Source organism: Oncorhynchus mykiss, chromosome 21 (genome assembly GCF_013265735.2).
Source record: "Oncorhynchus mykiss isolate Arlee chromosome 21, USDA_OmykA_1.1, whole genome shotgun sequence".
NCBI classification, from domain to species: domain Eukaryota; kingdom Metazoa; phylum Chordata; class Actinopteri; order Salmoniformes; family Salmonidae; genus Oncorhynchus; species Oncorhynchus mykiss.
The window spans coordinates 55055056-55071156 of NC_048585.1; the positions used below are offsets into that span (position 1 = coordinate 55055056).

Sequence of the window (16101 nt, forward strand, 5' to 3'; positions counted from 1 at the left end):
CAATTACATTCAGATGTCCTTCGTCGTTACATAAAAGAAGAGGGACCTGCTGCTTCTGAAAAAGGCAGGAGAGAAAAAGCAATGAAGTGAATGAGAGGCAAAGACGTGGATTATCATTGGCACCGGTCATTCTGGCTTTCCCAACTAACTCAAAACTGTAGTCTATATCTGAAACGGTCTCTAAAAGCTAGCTTGGCTAGCTTAACTAGACCTACCAGTGGTCACCATTGTTTGACTTCCCAATCTGGTTAGTTAACCAGGCTATATAGAGAAGAAAAATGGAAAGAAACCTCTCTGAATCAGGGAGGTGGGGAGGGCTGCCTCCATGTCGTCGGCGCTCAGGGGGTTAACTGCCTTGCTCCAGGGCAAAACGGCATTTGTTTATCACCTTGCCAGCTTGGGGATTCGAACCAGCAACCTTTTGGTTACTGGCCAACGCCCTTAACCCCAAGACTTCCTGCTGCCAGGCATGGTTTGAACCTGAACATTCTGCACCTTTGTGAAATAGGTAACTCCAGTTGCCCAAGTAAAGGTTCATGATCATTATCGGTGATCTGCCTGACCTGTCGATTATTCTGCGCCCAGGGAGCAACATCAACTCAAATTCCAACAAATTCAAAGATTTTACTGAGTTAAAGTTCATATAAGGAAATCACTCAATTAGGCCCTAATCTATGGACTTCACATGACTGGACAGGAGCCGTGGGTGGGCCTAGGAGGGCATAAGCCAACCCACCAGCTAATCAGAATGAGTTGTTGTCGGTAGGGATATCCTTGTCTCATCGCGCACCAGCGACTCCTGTGGGGGGCGGGCGCAGTGCACAATAATTAAAAAAATAATGAGTTGTTCCCCACAAAACAGATGTAAAGGTCCTGAGCTGGCATAGTCTACAGTTGTGAGGCCGGTTGGACGTAATGCCAAATTCTCTAAAATGACGTTGGAGGTGATTTATGGTAGAAAAATACAGATCATTTTATCTGGCAACAGCTCTGGTGGACATTCCTAGTCAGCATGCCAATTGCACGCTCCCTCAAAACTTGAGACATCTGTGGTATTGTGCGACAAAATTGCACATTTTAGAGCCTTTTATTGTCCCCCAGCACAAGGTGCACCTGTGTAATGATCATGCCGTTGAATTTAATCAGCTTCTTGATATGCCACACCAGTCAGATGGATGGATTATCTTGGCAAAGGAGAAATGCTCACTAACAGGGATGTAAACAAAATGTGCAAAATATTTGAAAGAAATATGCTTTTTGGAAACTTTCTGGTATCTTACATTTCAGGTCATGAAACCAACACCTTAGATATTATGTTAATATTTTTTCAGTGTAGATGAAAAGACAGGTGAGGTGTTTATGTATCGCCAGTATGCACAAAATGTTCCTTCAAACTGATCATGCCTCATCAAGAAACATGTTTTGTGACGCACAAACGCACCTTCACCAGGAGGCCACGAGTCACCTTCACCAGGAGGCCACGAGTCACCTTCACCAGGAGGCCACGAGTCACCTTCACCAGGAGGCCACGAGTCACCTTCACCAGGAGGCCACGAGTCACCTTCACCAGGAGGCCACGTGTCACCTTCACCAGGAGGCCACGTGTCACCTTCACCAGGAGGCCACGTGTCACCTTCACCAGGAGGCCACGAGTCACCTTCACCAGGAGGCCACGAGTCAACTTCACCAGGAGGCCACGAGTCAACTTCACCAGGAGGCCACGAGTCACCTTCACCATGAGGCCACGAGTCACCTTCACCAGGAGGGCACGAGTCACCTTCACCAGGAGGCCACGAGTCACCTTCACCAGGAGGCCACGAGTCACCTTCACCAGGAGGCCACGAGTCACCTTCACCAGGAGGCCACGAGTCACCTTCACCAGGAGGCCACGAGTCACCTTCACCAGGAGGCCACGAGTCACCTTCACCAGGAGGCCACGAGTCACCTTCACCAGGAGGCCACATGTCACCTTCACCAGGAGGCCACGAGTCACCTTCACCAGGAGGCCACGAGTCACCTTCACCATGAGGCCACATGTCACCTTCACCAGGAGGCCACATGTCACCTTCACCATGAGGCCACGAGTCACCTTCACCAGGAGGCCACATGTCACCTTCACCATGAGGCCACGAGTCACCTTCACCAGGAGGCCACGAGTCACCTTCACCAGGAGGCCACGAGTCACCTTCACCATGAGGCCACGAGTCACCTTCACCAGGAGGCCACGAGTCACCTTCACCAGGAGCAATGCAACTGAAGCAATGCAACTGAAGCAATAGAAGAACTTTGACAAGGTGGTCGATGTGATGACAAAAATGTGTCCATAAAAACATTTTTACATTTCAAATTTAAAATAATAAAATCACTAGAATCAAGAAAGCCTAGTGGATGTGTATATTGGATCTGTCTAACTTTTCTTTTAGTTTCTCATCTTGAAGAATATCATTACACAACCCTCTTCTTTTCCTTGCTGGACCTCATCCTTGGTTAAATGTCAGAAAGAGGCGTTGCCGAACAGCAACGTGCACTAGGGGCTGTGTGGACAGAACAGCAACGTGCACTAGGGGCTGTGTGGACAGAACAGCAACGTGCACTAGGGGCTGTGTGGACAGAACAGCAACGTGCACTAGGGGCTGTGTGGACAGAACAGCAACGTGCACTAGGGGCTGTGTGTACAGAACAGCAACGTGCACTAGGGGCTGTGTGGACAGAACAGCAACGTGCACTAGGGGCTGTGTGGACAGAACAGCAACGTGCACTAGGGGCTGTGTGGACAGAACAGCAACGTGCACTAGGGGCTGTGTGTACAGAACAGCAACGTGCACTAGGGGCTGTGTGGACAGAACAGCAACGTGCACTAGGGGCTGTGTGGACAGAACAGCAACGTGCACTAGGGGCTGTGTGGACAGAACACATTGTTACAGCCTTAATCTAATATATATTTTTTTTTTTAAATCCTCAGCAATCTACACACAAGCAACAACAGGTTTTTAGAATTGTATTAAAACTACAAAAAGAGAAATAACTTATTTAGTATTCAGACCCTTTGCAATGAGACTCGAAATGGAGCTCAGGTGCATCCGGTTTCCATTAATCATCCATGAGATGTTTCTACAACTTGATTGGAGTCCACCTGTGGTAAATTCAATTGATTGGACATGATTTTGGAAAGGCACACACAGTGTGACCGTGCATGTCAGAGCAACAACCAAACCATGAGGTCAAAGGAATTGTCTGTAGAGCTCCGGAACAGGATTGGGTCAAGGCATAGATCTGGGCTACGGGTACCAAAAAATGTCTGCAGCATTCAAGGTCCCCAAGAACACAGTGGCCACCATCATTCTTAAAAATGGAAGAAGTTTGGAACCACCAAGACTCTTCCTAGAGCTGGCCACCCAGCCAAACTGAGCAATCGTGGGAGAAGGGCATTGATCAGGGAGGTGACCAAGAACCCAATGGTCACTCTGACAGAGCTCTTGAGTTCCTCTGTGGAGATGGGAGAACCTTCCAGAAGGACAACCATCTCTGCAGCACTCCATCAATCAGGCCTTTAATGTCAAGTGTCCAGACGTAAGCCACATGACAGCCTGCTTGGAGTTTGCCAAATGGCCCCCAAAGACTCTCAGGCCATGAGAAACAAGATTCTCTGGTCTGATGAGACCAAGATTGAACTATTTGGCCTGAATGCCAAGCATCACGTCTGGAGGAAACCTGGCACCATCCCTACGGTGAAGCATGGTGATGGAAGCATCATGCTGTGGGGATGGTTTTCAGCAGCAGGGACTGGGAATCTAGTCAGTATTGAGGCAAAGATGAACTGAGCAAAGTACAGAAAGATCCTTGATGAAAACCTGCATCAGAGAGCACAGGACCTCTGACTGGGGTGAAGGTTCACCTTCCAACAGGACATCAACACTATGCACACAGCCAAGACAACGCAGGAGTGTCTTCTGGACAAGTCTCGGAATGTCCTTGAATGGCCCAGCCAGAGCCTGGACTTGAACATCTCTGGAGAGACCTGAGCAGAGAAGAATGGGAGAAACTCCCTAAATACAGGTGTACCAAGCTTATAGCATCATACACAAGAAGACTCGAGGCTGTAATCACTGCCAAAGGTTCTTCAACAAAGTACTGAGTAAAGGGTCTGAATACTCATGTAAATGTAATATCAGTTTTTTGTTTTTTAGCAAAAATGTAAAACATGTTTTGCTTTGTCACTCATTTTTAGATGAGTATAGCTCTAGACCCCATTTCCTCAGCTGTTAGGGAACCCGTATGTATGACAACGTGATGCAGGAACTCTCAAAATCAACCCAAACACTGCGACCGGCAAACACACACACACACACACACACACACACTATCATTTGAATAAAGGTAATAAAAAATAAACATTGCCCCGGCATGCTGCATCTAAGGCTAGATTAGATTAGAATCCAGGCTGCATCACATCCAGCCGTGATCGGGAGTCCCATCGGGCAGCGCACAATTGGCCCAGCGTCGTCCGGGGTTTGGCCGGGGTAGGCCGTCATTATAAATAATAATTTGTTCTTAATTGACTTGCCTAGGTAAATAAAAAGGTTAAATTAAAAATATATATATTATATTTTAAATATAATTTGTTCTCAATCACCTGCCTACCTTCCTGAGGGGAAAATAAATGAATTAGTAAAGAAGGGAGCTAAGCACTACACCAAGTCTTGAACTGCAGTAACCCCATCATACTACTGCTGTGATGAAAGAGCTTGACAGGTGAGAGGCTGGAGTGCAGAGCTGGGTGCTGACGGAAACACCTTCACAGAGCAACCTTGACGCTGTTCTATTAGGGATTTTTTTTTTTTAACCTTTATTTAACTAGGCGAGTGAGTTAAGAACAAATTCTTATTTTCAATGACGGCCTGGGAACAGTGGGTTAACTGCCTTGTTCAGGGGCAGAACGACAGATTTGTACCTTGTCAGCTCGGGGATTTAAACTTGCAACCTTGCGGTTACTAGTCCAACGCTCCAATGGGGGGGGGGCAGGGAGAGGCAACATGTTCCTGGAGTGCCTCGCAAGTCCTGCAGGGTTTTGTTCCAACTAGGCACCACACCTGACCAACTGGGCTAATTGATCAGTTTAGTGATTTCCGAAATTCAACCCTCCTGGTCAGTTCAATCCAAAACATGACGTGGCTGTGCCCGTCCAGGACCAAGGTTGCCTGCCCGTCCAGGACCAAGGTTGCCTGCCCGTCCAGGACCAAGGTTGCCTGCCCGTCCAGGACCAAGGTTGCCTGCCCGTCCAGGACCAAGGTTGCCTGCCCGTCCAGGACCAAGGTTGCCTGCCCCTGTACTAGAGTATCAGAATATTACTTCTGACATTATATCGATTATATGACTCCAAGTATCGATTCTCAAAAATATATGTTATTTTTGCTAGGTAGTTAACGTTAGCTAGTGATAGTCGGCTGTGCCTGTGCCAAAACTTCAGTATTTCTCCTCCTATAGCTTGGCCACAATCGTCTTTAAATGGTGAGCCAACAACAGCACTTACAACATCACTGATCAAAACTCGTTTTTTAATATGGCTCTCTCATAACTGCACTAAACAACCAAAGAGATGACAGTCATTAACATATCACAGAGTAGTAAGAGAATATTCAGGACTTTCTCTGCGGGCCATGTTCAACAATGACACCAGGTACACAGAATCACACTTTGCCTAAACTAAACCCCTGGTTAAGTGTTCTTTCCAAATCGAGTGGCAAACAAATGCGTAGAAAACAGAAGTCTAGGATAGACCACTTTAAAGCCAATATGTATACACTATAAACAAGCAGGGAAGGTCAGAAAAAACCCTCTCATACATACAGACCTGTCAATGAAAAGAAGCAGTGAAGGGGAAGACATCCTGTGTCCGTGAGTTCATCCACAACAAACACAATCCTCAATGCCAAAGCAGAACAACCTGTCCACTGTCCAGTGAGAAGCTCTTCAGATCCCCAGTAAGGGCAGGACAGTTCTCTTTCAGAAACCCAGAGAGAAAGAGAACTCTTTGACATGGAGCAGTTCCTCTCATTCAGTCAAGCCTGACGTTCATAGTCGTATCCAGCAGAATAAAGAGAGACAGAGGGATAGAGACAGCCACATCTGAGACGTAACCCGTGTTGAGAGTGTTCCGTGTCAGAGATCCTTAAACCACAGCCCACTCTGCCACCACGCTGCCTTCAGAGTAAAGGAGTTTGACTGAGCAAAGGGGAGGGATAAGAAAGAATGTGCCAGCCTAAACAGAGAGTTTATTATGTATTTCACTTGTTTTGGCAATGTGAACATATGTTTCTCATGCCAACAAAGCCCTTTGAATTGAGAGAGAGAGCAAAAACAGAGTAAATGATCCGAGGGAGCGGCAGAGCAAAGGAAATCTCCCCAGTAGAGAAGAGGGCTACTCAGAGAGCTGAGGAAAACAAGTCTGTGGAGAGAAGGGGAACCGGCAACAGAGTGAGAGGAAGTGAAAATGCCAAACTGACTGCACTAAACAGACCTGTTGTGATTGAGAGGGGTGTGAAACCAGCCGTTTAACCACTTAAACACTAATACACTTCAGACTAGGTTTTTATGATAATGCAATCAACGGCCATAGGACCATACACGGAGTCATTTTAACTAGGTCTAAAAACCCATCATTACACTGCCTCCCTCTGTTTACAAAACAAACTGAATGTAAATTCATCTGTTCACACTTGGCAGGCAGTGAATTGTTGGCACATGGGGAGATCTCATTTAAATTTGCTGAATGGATTAGAATGGGATAGGCTGGGATACAGCTGTGTGTGTGTGTGTGTGTCTCTCTCTCAATTGGCTGGGGAAACATGTTTACATTGCCAAAGCAAGTGAAATAGATAATACAAATTACTCAAAAGGAATTATGGCTATATACACAGTGTTGTGCAAATAGTTTAAGTAAAAAAGGGAAAATTAAATAGTATAGTCTAGGTCCAAAAGGCTTAACAGCTTCTACCCCCCCAAGCTATAAGACTCCTGAACAGCTATTCAAAGCTATAAGACTCCTGAACAGCTATTCAAAGCTATAAGACTCCTGAACAGCTATTCAAAGCTATAAGACTCCTGAACAGCTATTCAAAGCTATAAGACTCCTGAACAGCTATTCAAAGCTATAAGACTCCTGAACAGCTATTCAAAGCTATAAGACTCCTGAACAGCTATTCAAAGCTATAAGACTCCTGAACAGCTATTCAAAGCTATAAGACTCCTTACCTCCTGGGTTTACATCTACCTACATATTACCTCGAAAAAAACGGTGTCCCCGCACATTGACTCTGTACCGGTACCCCCTGTATATAGCCTCCACATTGACTCTGTACCGGTACCCCCTGTATATAGCCTCCACATTGACTCTGTACTGGTACCCCCTGTATATAACCTCCACATTGACTCTGTACTGGTACCCCCTGTATAGAGCCTCCACATTGACTCTGTACTGGTACCCCCTGTATAGAGCCTCCACATTGACTCTGTACCGGTACCCCCTGTATATAACCTCCACATTGACTCTGTACCGGTACCCCCTGTATAGAGCCTCCACATTGACTCTGTACCGGTACCCCCTGTATATAGCCTCCACATTGACTCTGTACTGGTACCCCCTGTATAGAGCCTCCACATTGACTCTGTACCGGTACCCCCTGTATATAGCCTCCACATTGACTCTGTACCGGTACCCCCTGTATAGAGCCTCGCAACTGTTATTTTACTGCTGCTTTTTAATAATTTATTATTTTTATTTACTTAACTTATTTTTTACTTAACACTTATTTTTCTTAAAACTGCATTGTTGGCACGTGCCAAATAAAATTTGATTTCATATTTACAATGGTGTTTGTTCTTCACTGGTTGCCCTTGTGGCAACAGGTCATATATCTTGCTGCTGTGATGGCACACAATGGTATTTCACCCAATAGATACGAGTTGATCAAAATTGGATTTGTTGTCTGTGTGTAATCTGAGGGAAATATGTTTCTCTAATATGGTCATACATTTCCCAGGAGGTTAGGAAGTGCAGCTCAGTTTCCACCTCATTTTAGGGGCAGTGTGTTCAGCCTGTCTTCTCGAGAGCCAGGTCTGTCTACGGCGGCCCCTCTCAATAAATAGTCAAAGCTTTCCTTAATTTTGGGTCAGTCACTGTGGTCAGGTACCACTGTGTAGTCTCTGTTTAGGGCCAAATAGCATTGTAGTTTGCTCTGTTTTTTTGTTGATTCTTTCCAATGTGTCAAGTAATTATCTTTTTGTTTTCTCATGATTTGGTTGGGTCAAATTGTGTTGCTGTCCTGGGGCTCTGTGGGGTCTGTTAGTGAACAGAGCCCCAGGACCAGCTTGATTAGGGGGCTCTTCTCCAGGTTCATCTTGCTGTAGGTGATGGCTTTATGGAAGGTTTGGGAGTCGCTTCCTTTTAGGTGGTAGAATTTAAAGTCTCTTTTCTGGATTTTCATAATTAGCGGGTGTCGGCCTAATTCTGTTCTGTATGCATTATTTGGCATTTTATATGAAGGATATATTTTGCAGAATTATGCATGCAGACCCAATTTGGAGAATCCAGTGAATTCTGGTAGTCTTTAATAGTTGATTCTAAGATTAGTATTTGACCCTGTATATATTTTCGCTGTTTGTTATAGGGCCAAAAAGATTGGAGAAGTGGTTTATCCATACATCTACATTTTGGATAGATAACCCTGTTGTTTGTTTAGAGTTCTCCAATTTACCCAGAGTCAGTTGATTATATGGATTCTTCATTTTACATTGAGCTGATTTCTGACGTGCTGTCCCTTATTTTTCCATAGTGTATTTCTCTCTCTCTCTCACTCACCTTCTATTGAGAGAATCACAGGATGAAGTGTGAGATGTGATGAATGGGAGAGAGTGAGTAGAGGGAACTACCTTTTCCCCTCTGAGCTCCCGAAATAGATGAAGCCAAAACCCCACACACTTCGTTCCTCTGAGCCTAAAGCACCTGCTGAGTGTTTGATGACTGCGATGTGGAAAGGAATCAGTGAGGTGACTGGGGTATAGTGGAGGGAGCTAAATGTGGGACCTGTGTAGTTTAACCAGATTGATTAATCAAATCCTACTGTGTGATTTAAAATGAGTATTTTATTTCTCAGAGAAATTCCCACACTGTAACAAGTAGGTTTGCAAAGCTACCGGTAATTTACCAAAGTTACCGAAATCTTCAGTAATCTATGGCAATCCATGGTAGCTTTGGTAATTTATACTTGGAATAACTTTTTTTAATAAAAAAAAATATATATATATAATATTTTTTTTATATCTGTGTTCATATTGTCCATGAGTTTGTAGTAGATAAAACATATGGTTCAAGAGAAAATAATGAAATTAATGAAAAAAAGCATCTAAATCAACAATGCCATTATTTTTCAATGACATCTGCAACTCATCCAACTATGGACTCTTTTTTTCACAACTGCTACCAGTCTGACCCCAAAACATTGACAAAGCCATTTTGATACATTATATTTTACTAAGTGTATAAAGGAGATTTCCTGCTGACTCTCATGAAACGCCAATGATGTTCACTACGTTGACGTTTATATTTAGGATAATGTTTTACAGCTTTGCCATTCTATTTATTTATTTTTAAATCGTATGTCATTTGTTTTATTATTAATTTGACATGCGATATGGCCACACAGAGGAACAGAGTTCATTAGAACACCTGTGATAATCTGAAGTACCCCAAAAGGCCACTAGATGTCTTCTGCTAAATGACTAAAAATGTCAAAATGTACATTTTGGTAACTTTCAAGAAACATTTTATCAGAAGCTCTTATCCAGAGCGACTTACAGGTAGTTTACTGGTAACCATAGTGACAAGGTTCATCACAGTGTGCAGGCTTTTAATCCAACCCTACCAACACACCTGGTACAATGAACGGTTTGTACAGATAAACCAAAGGTCCTTCAAACATCAACAGAGGACTATGTAGATATTGGGTGTGTGTGTGTGTTCGCTTCTATGCTTGGAGTGCCTAGCTACGATATTTTCTTTTTAAAAACGTGACTGAACAATTACGGGGTGTGTTTAGGTGTAGGTAAACAGGTTCCCCATGACTCCAATGCCATCACCTGTCAAGCACAATTTCACGGGGCATAAGTTATTCATAATAAAGCTGAACCAGCTCAGTTTCACATTGGAGGCTTCAAGCCTGAATGCATTCAACCATCAAATGTTACATGGGTCATATACACTTTACACAGGACAAGTTGACTGTACTGGACTCGGAGTGTGGAGAGGTGTGTACACGTTTTGTGAGTTTTTCACAGTAATCTTGAGCAATGCCTTCTTTTGTCATAGTGTGGTATAGTGTGGTATAGTGTGCACTGAATCCTATGTACACTTGCAACTAAAATCTCTCCTAAATCGAGCCTTATGTCAATGGGAGACCTGAGCTTAAAATTGAGTTATGGACACAGACCTAAATAGACTGTCAAAGATCATAACAGAGTGATAACTTCCATCGTACCTGTTGAAGAAGCTAGCCAGTGGCCCCAGCCTCTTGGGCCTGCCCTCCTCTGACCCCAGCGGTCTCTGTCGTGGGCTCCACAGATCCCCTCCGATGTCCCCGCCCGGCGACGACGACAAAGTGACGTCGGAGAATTGGGCGGCGTCGCCCTCGTCCGTCTCCAGGGTGACGATGGCGCTGGAGTCGGAGGTGACCATGAAGTCCGGGATGTCCTCGTTGGACGCCGACAGTGTGGCCGAGAGCTCCGTGCTCAAGCTCGACACGCTGCACACCGAAATGTCGTCACTGCGGTTAAGGTTTCCCCCTCCTATGCCGCCCATCCCCGTGGTGACAACTCCCACGCCGCCAGCTCCGGACCTTGGGGCTGGGCTGAAGAGGCGCACCGAGTCGTAGCCACTGCGGGGGAAGGTGGAGGACTTACGGAGACCAGCGCTGTCTCCAGACTGGTCTAGAGAGAGGGTAGCAGGGCCCTGGTCGTTGTGGTTGGAACCCAGGGCAAGGCCACAGTCTCCTGGTTGGGAGTGGATGTGCTCAGGGTGGTTGATCTCCAGGGTAGGGATGCCAGAGTCCTGGGAGGCTAGGCTGTGTTGGTCCAGGTCCTGCTCATCGGATCCCTGCTGGGGGTTGCCATAGTGCAGGGAGTGCTGGATGAGGGGGGGCTTGCTGTGTTCATGGTGGTGGTTATGGTTGTCGGAGCTGACCGTGCCGTTCTCCATTAAGGTACCTCCAGCCGCACCTGAAACCAACAAGGAATTATAGACGAGAGTCACTACTAGTAGTGATAATAATATTATGTGATATGGTACAGTGATAAATATTTTTACATTTCAAAAATACCATTAATATTCACATATTCTCTTTCAGTACAACATTGTCGAATAACATTTGCCATGGATAGTCAACTCTTACCCTACGAAGTCCAGAGCATGCTGGTTCTCTGTTCTACATGATAATTAATTGCACACACCTGGTGCCCCAGGTCTAAATCAGTCCCTGATTAGAGGGGAACAATGAAAAAAAAATGCAGTGGAACTAGCTTTGGTTTGACAGGTCAGTAAAGCTAAAAAGTCAAGCTCAAGTCTAAGACAGGGATTAGGTTCTCCACAGACCAATCACTGACCCAGAACAGTTTATTACCCATGAAAGACACCTCCCATGCCCCTCCTTCCTCACCACCTCATCAGGGACATCAGATAACAGGAACAATGAAGCAGAAACACACAGGGAGGTGAGAGAGGATCCGGCCAGTAACAAGGCTGAAACTGGATCCACAAACGTAGCCTAAAATGTGAACAAGCCTCCTGTATTGTGTGCCTGCCTGGGTCCCTGCAATTAGGCTAAGGCCGTATGGGAGTCAACGGTCTAAGGGACCTTACTGTTGAGGTCCAGGAGAGGGAAATAAAAGGGTGAAATGAAGACCCCTGGGGAGGGAGACTGTCAGAAAACCATTGCATCGTCACATTTAATGGGAGTCATAGAAATAATCAAAAATTGCATTTGCCCCCAAAAAGTGAGTGAATTTGTTCTGACAGTGCTTTGCTTGTATTGCATTGACACACACTTCTAGAAACCCTTTGACTGACCACAGTCAGTCAAACTACAATTACATTGGAAAGGGCATGCAAGTAAGCATTTCACTCCAAGGTCTACACCGGTTGTATTTGGCGCATGTGACACAAAAAATGATTTGATTTGAAAAAGACATGCAAAGTTCCCGTGCTGCCGAGTCAGTGTGTGGAGCTTCCCGACCGGCTGCACCACATGCTGCTTGGAGACGGACGTGATGGAAACTGTCTGTGATAAAATACCTCAGTTCGGAAGAGAGCTCACGGTCTCTGAGCAGAAGTGGAAGAGATACTATGCTGCTGTGTGTGTGTGTGGAGAGAGCATGTGTAGATAGATACACTGCCCCTGGCACAAAGCAATAGTCACCAAGTTCTACCAAAGAAGAGGAAAAACATGGGAGAATACTGGAAAAAAATATATTCAACATGTAAAGTGTTGGTCCCTTGAATCATGAGCTGAAGTAAAAGATCCCAGAAATTTTCCATACGCACAAAAAGCTTATTTCTCTCAAATTTTTTAACACACGTGTTTACATCCCTGTTAGTGAGCATTTCTCCTTTGCCAAGAATATCCATCCACCTGATTATACACCTAGTGTATAATATCAAGAAGCTGATTAAACCGCATGATCATTACACAGGTGCACCTTGTGCTGGGGACAATAAAAAGACACTCTAAAATGTGCAGTTCTCTCACACAACACAATGCCAGATGTCTCAAGTTTTAAGGGAGCATGAAATTGGCATGCTGACTGCAGGAATGTCCACCAGGGTTGGTGCCAGAGAATTGTCGCAATGATCTGTACACAATTCCTGGAAGCTGAAACTGTCCCAGTTCTTCCATGGCCTGCATACTCACCAGACATGTCACTCATGTTTGGGATGCTCTGAATCAGCGGGCATGACAGCATGTTCCAGTTCCCGCCAATATCCAGTAACTTCGTACAGCCGTTGAAGAGGAGTGGGCCAACATTCCACAATCGACAGCCTGATCTGTCGCACTGCTTGAGGCAAATGGTGGTCACACCAGATACTGACTGGTTTTCTGATCCACTCCCCTATTTATATTAAGGTATTTGTGACCAACAAATGCATATCTGTTTTCTCAGTCATGTGAAATCCATTGATTAGGATATAATGAAATTGTTTAAATTGACTGATTTCCTTATATGAACTGTAACTCAGTAAAATCGTAGAAATTATTGCATGCGTTTATTTTAGTTCAGTAAATGTATAAAACCGAATTTAACAGTGATTTCCCACAGACTAAACCCACCTAAAGCCCCAGTAACAGTCCCGTGCAGCTGTAACCTGATCAAGAGGTTGTCATGGGAGTCACACACACAGGTTGTTGCTGTGCTACTGAAGCATCTGCTTATTTTAATATCTAAACCTCTCAGCCACCGGAAAAAAGAAAAATATATATATTTTTTTAAATAGATAAAATCAACAGCCGTTGCCATGACAACGTTGATCATCATTAATCACGATAAGGATTTGGTTTAGCCCGCCGGAAGTTCACCGAGCGGTAATTAATTTTCACATGTATGAAAATTACACCATATCATTCTTATTCTCTGGTAAGAAACTGAAATGACATTGCACTTCTTTCTCATTTCATCACGGTAGTATTATTTTTATATATTTTTTTAAAGATGTGTTTGGTGAGGCCTCCAGAGTAGCGCAGTGGTCTAAGGCTGGGCCACTAGAGATTCTTGGTTCAAGTCCAGGCTTTGTCGGTGGCCGACCTATGGGGCGGCGCACAATTGGCCCAGCGTCCGGGTTAGGGGAGGGTTTGGCCAGCCAGAACGTCCTTGTCCCATCGCGCACTAGCGACTCCTGTGGCGGGCCGGGCGCAGTGCACGCTGACATGGTCGTCAGGTGTACGGTGTTTCCTCCAACACACTGGTACGGCTGGCTTCAAGGTTATGTGGGCATTGTGTCAAGAAGCAGTGCGGCTTGCTTGGGTTGTTTCGGGGGATGCACGGCTCTTGACCGTCGCCTCTCCCGAGTCCGTACGGTAGTTGCAGCAATGAGACAAGACTAACTACCAATTGGATACCACGAAATTGGGGAGAAAATGGGGTAAAAGTAACAAAAAATAAAAGATGTCTTCGGTCATTTCTACTACTGGTGGCCTGCATGTGAATGATTACGACAGTTCCTGAAAGTAGTATGAGTGTGTTTCCTGTGTTGGTTATAGCTTCACAGTAAGACATTGACATTGCATGCTTATGAATAGGAAAATCCTCTGTCACTCAGTTGGTAGAGCATGGCACTTGTAATGCCAGGGTAGTGGGTTCGATTCCCGGGACCACCCATACGTAAAATGGATGCACGCATGACTAAGTCACTTTAGATTTTAAAAAAAGCTTCTGCTAAATGGCATATATGTGAACACTATCAATGACCAGGCTACACAAATAACAATGCTTGAGCTAGAATACAGGCTAGATGCTACACTTCCTCATCACCATGCAAAATTATGCAAAATCTACTAGAGAACAAAATACTGTAATTATAATACATACCCACGAAAAATGGGCTCTCTGGTACAAACAACACTGACAGTGTGACTGCACTGAAGGTGACAATCTGAAGACTAACATATCTCAGTGATAGTGAATGAGTCTAGGCCTGTTCATTTTGACAAGTGTGAATCCTCAACACACCCCGAACACACCTAGTGCAAAATTGCATTGTTCTTTCATCTCATTATCAATGGGAGATGTAATGAGTAGAGACTAGACAATCCTGTTCAGTAACACAGTGACTGTAGGCAGCAGGCTATGCTAAATTAGGCTGGTCCAAACACATTTTATTCATTTGAATGCATGCATCGCTAGTGTGTCAAGGAGTGGCAATCATTATGAATTTCAGATCATTTGCAACTGCACTGTCATTGCCTAGTTCAGCAATTGTGTGTCATAGGGAATAATAATGCCTATTTATTAAATATGCTACTCATTTGCGTAACCCGCTACATCAGCCACCTGTTGCTCAAGCTCCACTTCTAGCCGAAATAAAATCCCAACAACAGACTACGTACCACTTTCGCTTCCTCTCCGGTCTTTGGTCCCCTCCGTGGAATGTGCCATGTTGATGCTACAGATGGGCTGTCGACGCGGCTGGTTGCTGTTGGCTCCTCGGGTGGTCCATGATGATGCGCTGCTGCAACCCACCCTCACCTCCGCTCTCAGCGTAGCTTGGCGTTCACAGAGGAAATAGTCTCCGTTAAGTGCGCTTTTAGAGGACTCAATGGCACACACACAAAACATCTCATTCGACAGCAACAGGTCAAGATACGAGCGGTACGTGTGGCATTTTTGTGGCTTAAAAGTGTCACAAATGTCAACTTGGCTAACGACTCGCTAGCGCACTTGCCAAAGTGTCTTTGATACTTCGGTTTTATATGCTTCCCTTTTCCTATATTCAAGCGAAATGGAACAGTTGATAGTTTTGCTCAATTGTTAAAACAGAGCACTAAAGAACTACACAATTTGTATAAGTAAAAAATGTAATAAATACACTAGGCAAGTTTATCCAGTCTTTGTAATAACATACCTGTCTTGGTGCTTCAGCCGCCATTTTAAAATAAACTTACCGACTAGAGTGCAATGTAATCGAGCCAAGAAAGACTACAGCATCGATGGATTCACCTGTCAGTCGTCAAGGCGTAAATAATCGTCTCCATCCAATATCCCCATCGATCCATGAAACAATACAAGAGTTTCAAAGTAGCCTAGCCCGAGGAACCTTATTGCATGATTATTTGTTTAAATTAAACTAGGAAGCCAGGTGACAATGAAACAGGTTTGTTAAGATGTCTCTGCATGAGTATTCGCTATTCTGTAATCGAAAATACCATACATTTTCCATTCACTTAATCTTACAAATATCCAGAACTTAAGAGTCAGCATCACTTCATGACCAAATCATTCATCTACTTCAGTTTAGAAATTCAAGAACATATACACTTTCTAAATATATTTGCCTATACTGTA

At 44.6% G+C, this 16101-nt stretch overlaps 1 protein-coding gene across 5 annotated transcripts in view; it reads right to left on the bottom strand.

Annotated features, from left to right (window-relative positions):
* LOC110500746 (TBC1 domain family member 14) overlaps positions 1 to 15819 on the bottom strand; it is a 59791-nt gene extending 43972 nt beyond the window's left edge. The window contains exons 1-3 of one of the 5 annotated variants that reach the window (XM_036958247.1): positions 15662 to 15819; positions 15147 to 15302; positions 10533 to 11268 (exon numbers count right to left, since the gene is read on the bottom strand). In XM_036958247.1, the coding sequence (XP_036814142.1) occupies positions 10533 to 11268; positions 15147 to 15195 (785 nt within the window). In that variant the 5' untranslated portion in view covers positions 15196 to 15302; positions 15662 to 15819. The other 4 variants (XM_036958248.1, XM_036958246.1, XM_036958245.1 and 1 more) reach the window with 4 other exon arrangements.
* Between the last annotated feature and the right edge of the window lie 282 nt (positions 15820 to 16101).